This window comes from Poecilia reticulata, linkage group LG9 (genome assembly GCF_000633615.1).
Source record: "Poecilia reticulata strain Guanapo linkage group LG9, Guppy_female_1.0+MT, whole genome shotgun sequence".
NCBI classification, from domain to species: Eukaryota; Metazoa; Chordata; class Actinopteri; order Cyprinodontiformes; family Poeciliidae; genus Poecilia; species Poecilia reticulata.
This window is the reverse complement of record NC_024339.1, coordinates 24545413-24554290: the sequence shown is the minus strand read 5'-3', so window position 1 is coordinate 24554290 and position 8878 is coordinate 24545413. Positions and strand designations below refer to the sequence as shown.

General features: G+C 38.1%; 1 protein-coding gene across 1 annotated transcript; it reads right to left on the bottom strand.

The window, feature by feature from the left end:
* Positions 1-6399: 6399 nt before the first annotated feature.
* On the bottom strand, positions 6400-8563 carry cox7c (cytochrome c oxidase subunit 7C). The gene is made up of 3 exons (XM_008418887.2): positions 8396-8563; positions 6896-7043; positions 6400-6498 (listed from the first exon to the last, which is right to left on the bottom strand). The coding sequence occupies exons 1-2, from the start codon at positions 8468-8470 to the stop codon at positions 6927-6929; spliced, it is 192 nt and encodes a 63-aa protein (XP_008417109.1). The 5' UTR covers positions 8471-8563; the 3' UTR covers positions 6400-6498; positions 6896-6926.
* Between the last annotated feature and the right edge of the window lie 315 nt (positions 8564-8878).

The window sequence follows — 8878 nt, the reverse complement described above, 5'->3', positions numbered from 1 at the left end:
ATTTATTGTAGAATAGGACTTGCAAATTTGACTTTTCTTATAAGAGTCTGATTGGATTTTTGGTCTTGTAACTTGTGTGTGTGTGTGTGTGTGTTTTTTTTTCTATCTTCAGTATTTTGTTTACAGGTTTAAGCTTAACTCCAGCAAATTTACTTGAATTTACTTGAACCACGTTTATGTCCTTTCCTGAGCTCCTATTCATGCAGACGCGCATGTAAATATGCGAGTTTGTGGCAGATGCCTGCCAGTGGGGATTGAATCTCTTCTCAGAGGAAGTAATAAGGGAGAGAAAACACTGGGGAGCAACAGACACGGAGAAAAGGTTGACATTTTTTTTTTTCTCAAACTGTGAAAAAAAAAAACACGTAGCAGAGAAAAACAACCACAAATATTTAACTAAAAATTCCCTTTTCCCCCTGGCTTGGCTCGTACTCTATTTCTGGTAGTCTGACATTGTCAGACCTTATCCTCTGACTGCATCTCCTTCCCAGAACAAATCAATGGAGATGTTTCATTTGAGTGAGAAAAAAAAAAAAAACAGAAAACACTTCACAGTTTTCTGTGTGCCTAACATCAGGTCTAAAACAGGCAAGCTCTGGTGAAACTGTGAGATGTTCATTGTAAATTAGAAGACTGATCATGAACTGCTTAACATACATCAATATGTAAAAACCAACGAGTTAACCAAAAAAAAAAAAAAATCATGTAATAAACCAATAAATTAAAAAAAATAGCTTTCAAATTGAGCTCATTCAATGAGAGCAGAAAGATATGTGGATTAAAAAGTATTGTTTTATTTTTATTATTTTATTTTATCAAATCAAAAGTAACAGAATTGTTAGAACTTTGGAACAAAGCTTCCAAAAATCAAAAAAAAAAAAAAAAAAAGAAAACCCTTTGTTGTACCTGTGTTTGAATCGACTACAATTAGACCACAGTTGAGCTTTTCACCGACAACCACTCTGAGTGGGTTTGAAACAAATGACTGCTTGGAAAAGCAAAGCATGACCTGTGTAAGGTAGAGAAGCTAATGTTGTGGCCGTTATTCACCTCGTTTCATGATCTCAGTGACATACAAACATATTTCAAAGATTAATCTTGCGGCTTTTGTAAGAAAACTCAAAAACATCTTTCAACAAGATACTGACACAAAACATGACCAAATCATTACAAATATGGACGATCAGTCAGGAATATGAGCTCAGTCCCCAAACCTAACTGCTCTAGAAAAACCAAAGAGAGGAACAAGAACTCTGAATGATTTTGTTTAAAGATGAAATATCAAATATTCTTGTCTCTGCATAATCCAGTCTTGTGAAACGTTAAGGAAAATACTAAGTGCTGTCCTGTTTGCAAAAACGGACTGAACAATGTATTGTTAGTGTTGCCAATAATTGTGCCAATGATAATTTCATAATTCGGTTGAAAAGGAATGTTGGTAATCTTTCTACTTTTGCCTTTGTAATATTACGCTATTAAAATAAAAAATGAATGAATTTCAAGGCTTTTTATGCATCTTTGCTAGGGGTGCCGATAAATATGGCCGACTCTGTAAAAGCAATTACTTGGTAAACTAAAATAAACATAAAGTATTGTGCTTTATGATACATTTGCGGTATAAATTGCGCGCCTGTATGGAGAGATCTAGGCTTTTAATATTTTTGCGCTGTTTTACTTCTCTCATCCTGAACTTACCAGAAAAATGAAGAAGCTTTCAATAAATAAAACCCACATATCCAGATCAAGCATCAACACAAGGCCCAGAGCATGAGACCATGACTCTGGTTGGCACAGTTATATTAAAATGAAATCTCTGTTCACCCCGAAATTGGCTAATAACTGTGGCAGTTTAGTGTTTCATTACTGAATGAAAATCTGTTATGGGATCTAAAGTCTTCAGGAGGGGGATGTAGAGATTATGCCAGCTTCTGAATCTTGGCAAGGACTGCTGCCAACGCCTCTGCAACGCCTGTTTTTATTTTAGATTTTATATGCAAAAACTGCTCAAACATGGAATATTTTCCTCATCTGGCCTTTCAGGTTCCGTTGTTATTTGCCAAAACAGGGCTGGCCTCTTTAAAGCGATTCAGTATCTGCTTTTATGGGAACATTAATGAATTCGGAAGGAGAAATATTCTGCAATGATACGCTCTTCTTGCTCGACTCCTTTGAAGGGTGTAGTAAAAACTAGTTCACAGGGTTTCTCTGTTTGCTACTTGGCCGTCTAAAGTTACAACATTCCTCTTGTGACTGGATTTTTTTTTCTTTTTTTCTTTTTCTCCAGTGACATACAAAAACATGTACATAGACAAATGCGATCTCACTGGGACATTTATCTCCCATGAGCAGGCTTACTCTGGAGGTCCTGGACTAATTGTGTGGAATTCCTGGCTGAGGTGGTGGAGGCCCACTTTGACAAAGTGGGAGGCGCATGTACACTTCATCTCCCCGCGCTGACAAGCCCTCGCTTCTCCTCAAGTCAGCATCTTTAAGGAAACGCCTTGCAAACAGAGTCGGCTGGGAGAGGGAGCGAGCTTCGCTGGAAGAGGAGGACCGACTTCATCGCGCCCTTGAAACTTTGCTGAGTGGCAGGCGTTGCTCAGCAGCTGTCGACAGCCGCTCCCTCCTCTTCCTGTCATCATGCCCCACGCGATGGCATCGTAGACACACAACGTGCAACTCTGTATACTGCAACAGAGTGATTAGCGATATGATTGAATGCTGCTGTGTGAGTTGTTTGTGTGTGCTGATTAGGACTCACGCAGTGCATCCAGAAGGGTTATTTACCCTCCGGATTACACGACAGACATCTTAGGTCCCGTACTTAAGTGGGTGTTTATATAGCTCTCGATACACTGCTGAGTCTGTTCGCACTAGCTAGAACTTGCAAACCCCCCAAAAAATTGTTTAACTATTGCTAAAGCTAAACGTTACCGAAATCAAAAGAGCCACTGGGTGTCTTTTCTGAGATGGAAGTGCAAGCTTTACGCCAAGCTGAGGCTCCACTCTGAAGTGTAAATGAGCCTATAATTAGATTCCACACACGAGATGCTGAACAGCCCACAGGGTTTGCAATCAATGGCCTAAAACACCGCAAATAACATGACAAACAGGTTTGCAAGAACATTACTTTTTTTTTTTTTTTGACAGAAGTTACATTCTAATTTTAACAGGGAACTGTAAAACTTTTTGAGATTTTGCTATGTGACAACTACAAACTTTAATGAATGTAATTGTGATAGACCAACAGAAAGTAGTAAGAAACAGAAATGATGAGAAAATAATAAATGGCTTCCAAATGTTTTTTTTACAAATAAAATAATTCATGCCGGTATAGACTTAATCAAATGTCTTGAATTAAGAAAAACTTTTAATGATTAGTATACTGTAAGGGTATAAAAAAGGTGTTAACTCCGCCAAACTACAAATGCCTCCCTCTTTCCTTTCCATCGTGGTTATTTAATGGACTCAGTTCAAAAATCTCCTTCAAGAGGCTGTGCATTCTCTCAAGTGTAGTTCTCTTATGTCTTCTTTTTCCACTCTGCCCCACTTTCCGTTCCCTGCGACCACTAAGAGCGGCACTCTGCATGGAGAGTCCATCTAAATTATGCGATGTGGACTGCTGTGGACAACCCCTCTGCAGAGCGTTGCATGCCAGCCAGCACCCTTATGTACCTTTCATAAGATGCCAGGACTGCACTGCAGCTTGGTCCCCGTCCAGATAACACCGCTGCGTGTAATTGGCCCTCGCTGCTGGACCCTGGCATCAACTAGGATTCCTAAAAGCTCCGGTTAGAGTACATAATGGCAGAGAGTAGATCACTTATGCTGATAATAAAAGGATTGGCTGCTCAGTGCATGTTTTTTTTTTTTTTTTTTTTTACTCTTGGGTGCTTCGATAATGTGAAATTCTTGTATGACCCAGTAGCCCTGCTGGTCTATATTTGTACTCTCGGTGGAAAGGCAGCGCACGTACTTAAACTGTTTTTCTTTTCTAAAGACTAGAAGGTTGGGGTCGTTCCAAATTAGCACCGCGTGCTGCTGCTCCAACTTGCTGCATTTGTAGTAGATGTTAGATGTTTGATTAGCCCCATCAAAACTTTGGGGAACTACAAGGAAGCTTTAAAATATTTAGTTTTGTCAAAATGGAGTCAAATAAAAGGGACAAAATGACATGCTTTTAAAGTCATTAAAGGCCCCTAAAGAAATCCCTGCAGCAGCTTTACTGGCTTGTCACGTATTTGGGCGGCGGACGTTGACTTTTTGCAGACACCTTTCAAGCAAAGGGTTGAGTGTTTCATATTCAGAAAAAATACAATTTTGAAAGGGGTATCGCTTCAAAGAGGCTTATTTGTCTCTAATGGCACTTGAAAGCTCATTCGGTCTCTTTGAACAAGCACGGTGATCTTTGAGATCCACTCACAACAACGTAGTGTGAAGTATGGCTCGTGTCACAAGCTGAAGCATGTCAACTATCTCACACTTCATCACAAATTCCTGTAATTAATTGTTGAACAAGCGGTCACCAGACAAAAAAAAAAAAAAAATGACAGTTACAATCCAGTTTGTGTTGCACTGTCACCTTGGGGTATATTTAAACACGACAGGCGCTGATGTTGTTGGGGAGGTTTAAATGTTTCAGGATCTGTATTTTTTTTCCTCCCCTAAGTGATGTGTCATTTTTTGATGTTCTACCTTCAAACAAAAAAACAAGTGACACCCCACCCACCACCGCTGAATTATACATACATGGAATATTACACCTCAGTCCTGACTGACCCTCCATCGACCCTGAGTGATGATGTTAACTTCATCATCACTTAGCAAAAGCTGCATGATCTGAATACATTTCGTTTCTATAAACGCCCACAGGCATAAACAGCATGCCATTAAAAATGCCAGCGTGTAAAAACCACCTGACAGCTTTACTACACGCTTTGAGTTGTTTGTCCTAAGACTGAGTGTGAAGGTTACACTGAAAAATCAGGTCTCTTTCAACATATTAGAATATCATCAAAACTGTTACCTATTTACTTACTTAGATTTTAAAGTGGGAGCTCATGTATTTTCATAAAACACAGAGTGATACATTTCAAACACTTATTTCTTTTAATGTTGATCACTACGTCATAGAGCTAATGAAATCTTAATATTCAGTTATAAATTCCATTCAATTCCAGATCAATAAAACTGGACTTTCAGTATATAAATATTATGACCAACATAATTATGGGGAAAACTCATGACAGCGGTCCAGAACCAAGTTAACAGATTTAAAGACCCCAGACAAAGGTACGCCACAAAAGACGTCAGCTGCTCTATAATGCAGTTATTCTAATGAAAGCTGAGTGGAAGGAAAACGTATAGCTAGAACAAAGGTGCACAAGCAACAGCAGGCGAACCCATTCAAGGGTCTAGGACAGGGGTGTCCAAAGTTGGTCCTCGAGGGCTGGCATCCTGCATGTTTTAGTTCTCTCCCTGGTTCTACACACCTGCATCAAATGATGGCATTGACTTCTCACCAACTTCTCCTTAGAGAAGTTGCTGAGGAGATTGTTACTACCACTAGAGAGAGAACTAAAACATGCAGGATGCCGGCCCTCAAGGTCCGACTTTGGACACCCCTGGTCTAGGACAAAAGTGATGATTGAGGCTGGAGTCTGACCTTTTTTTGTGGGGCATCACTGAACGCAAAACATTTTACATCAGTTTCATTTTTTAAATTGCTAATATAATTTGTCAACATACTATATTTATGCTGTTCAATTTAAGATACATCTGTAAAAGGTTTTTTTTTTTCTTTAGCTTATCACCACATGCCATACAAAACAAAGCACGAAATTGCTTTCAAAGTCTATAATAAAACTGACCTTGGCTGATTGCTAAAAACTGACTTCAGGTATTATTCCCCTGCACCAACTCAGCAGGCACAAACACACAGTTTTAATACTTTGCCCTTGGATAATTATACCTAGAACAGGGTTAATTGAACTGAAAAAGGTTATCCAAGCTTAGCTGCAGAGCGAAGAAATAATACCTGTCAGAGTCCTCAGACCTTCACACAAATTTCAGGTGAGCCACCTCATCCTCTTTGAAAACGATTACTTTAAGAGTGATGTTTAGACGTTGCATTTTCATAAATCTGCAAGGTATCTGGAGCATTGCTATTTTATACATACAAGCCCACATTACAGTTAACACTGTAGGACATTTTCCCTCAATTAATATATATTTTTCTGTGTTCCTGGACCTGATCCACAAAAGATTTTACTATTAAGATAATATGTATGGTTGATAATAGCACAGCGATTAAGGGACTTAAGTTCACTTAATAGTTGATTCAACTTTTTCAAAGTAATGGCATATCCATGTCTCATAAGAAATAAATAAAAAGACACATTCAAATTTAAGGTAACTTTATTTACAAACAAAAATAAGTGAATCCCATTCTTCTGCACAGATTGAACACAGATGGATAAATGTGTTCCAGCTGACAACCTGCGGGAAAAACGGGACACAAAGTGATAAGATGACTTGCATACATCTTGATGTCAGAAAAGCAATTTCTTAGTAAACACCAGAGCAGATAAATGTGACAACACCTCAAAACAGATTCCACCTGATACACACTGACGTTTATAATAAACTGTCACATTAATTTGCCCGAGTGGGAGCTGATCCGCACAATACGGCTGCCACTTGACATCTGTTACTATTGCATTCAAGCATACGGTAATATATTTAAGAAATGCCATGCAGTGAAAGGCTAAAGAGGTGCAGGGAAAAGCCTGACTGCCAGTGCCCACTTTACCAAGCAATATTGAAGCAAATGCCACATCATCCTGACATTTTAATAAAAGCAGATATGCTGGATCAAAATGGCAGGCATAATTACCTCGGAGGCAGAGTAGCAACATTGGGCCATTTCACTTCTTCATGAGCTGATGCCTGACAACGATGAAGGGGAATGTAAAGCCGCTGCCGAAGAACAGGACCATCATGCCCAGCAGACGCCACTTGTTGTCCACAGAGAAGGGGAGGTTCTGTGGGGGGAAAAAAACCCAGACAAGTTGAAATCTATGGTCAAAGTACTTATTTGTAAACTGCTTTTACGATATCTGGAAACCACATTTCTTTCCTTTTTTTTTTACAAATTTTTCCCATTTATAAGTGCTTACTACACTAAGGATTTAAGAGAAGTAAATTTATAAAAATATTTTCAATAAGCTGCTTCTAAATCATTTAGAATAAACTTGTGCATGTAAACGTTAAAAAACCATATATGGTCACTATGATGTTGTAATGTTACACAAACACTGGCTTTTTCTGTGATGCCTGCAATGCAGATAAGAATTTGACAGAAGCCAAATTAGACATGCTTTGAAGCCATGTTTTTATCGATTTCACCATAAAAAAAAAATCTTCAACAGCAAAAAGGCAGAAGACGTCTTCACTCATCACACTCTTGCAAGGATTAATAATGCTTTTGGCTTTTTAACCTACTAATGCCATTTGGACTTTAGCTGCACTTTTCTTCTAATAGTTTATAAACTATTATTAATAAATGCACACTCTTTTCTCCTTATGCAATAAATGTACACTTCCTATACAGTCTGCTGTTCTTACTTTCTGTTATAAATCTACCTTGGAGTAAATCTGCTGCCTCGACCTACCCGTCGTTGCGCAGCTAGTTTATCTGAATTTCCGTCACTGAGGGACAATAAAGGTTTTCTATTCTTCTCTGTCGACGTTAGCGCTCTATAGTTTACCTATATTTGCGATACAAAAAGGGTCAAAAGTGGGCCACAAAATAGAATTTCCAAACAAGGCACACATTTTTGTAGTTATTATGTTTTAAAAATATACATTTGGCAGAAAAAGAATAATGCGTGTCAATATTTTTTTCCCGGTTCGTGTCAATTTATCTAAGGCTTTGACCTTAACTGTTACAACGGTTAACCGGAAGTAAAAAGAAGAAAAAGAAGTCAGATGAAAAATCAAACAATCAATTATGGAAATCTATCAACGCATGTGCCTTTAATTACACCCACTTTTCAAATGAAATATAACAAAGCATGTATCATAAATTAAGAAGGCGGTTTTAGAAGTAGCTTGCTAGCTGTTAGCTTGATATTGTTAGCCCTGTGTTGGATATATATAGAATAACAGTATTAAATGTATAAAGACCACATTAGATATATATTTGAAATTAAATGTTTAATGTGAGCAAGTTGTATCAAAAACTATTTATGTTATCTTTAATAGCGTTGTTATATTCTTGTCAATTAAACATGACCTCTATGTTAGCATTAGCATAGCTAACGCCAAGCTTCGGACGCCGACAGGGCCAAGTCTCATTTGAAACAACGCTGTTTTTTTTAGGAGATAAACTCACCTTCCCTGGTCCTTCAGCATAGTGTGAAGAACGCACAGCAGATGTAGCGAATCGCCTCACAGCTTGCCCCAGCATAATTGTTGTCTGGTTTACTCCGTATCTCAGTACAGTGCTTCAGTTGCTGCTAATCGCGACCTTCTCTGTCTCAACGCAAAGGACTTTGGGAAATGAACGGAAGGTGTGCTGTGGGAAATGTAGTTTCAATACATCCACGATGACCGTTTGGTGATTTGGTTTTGTAGATGGCCTACAACCGTGCAGTTTGTCTTTCTACAAAAAGGTGGAGAAATAATGACATGGACTGTGTTAGAAAAGATAGGTTTATTTACATAATAGCTTTAATTATATGTTCAAATGATTTAAATCACTGAGCCATGAATATTTATTTCTTTAATCACTTTCACAGACATTATGTTATTGCCCCCAACAAATAATAATAATAATAATAATAATAATAATAATAATAATAATAATAATAAATAA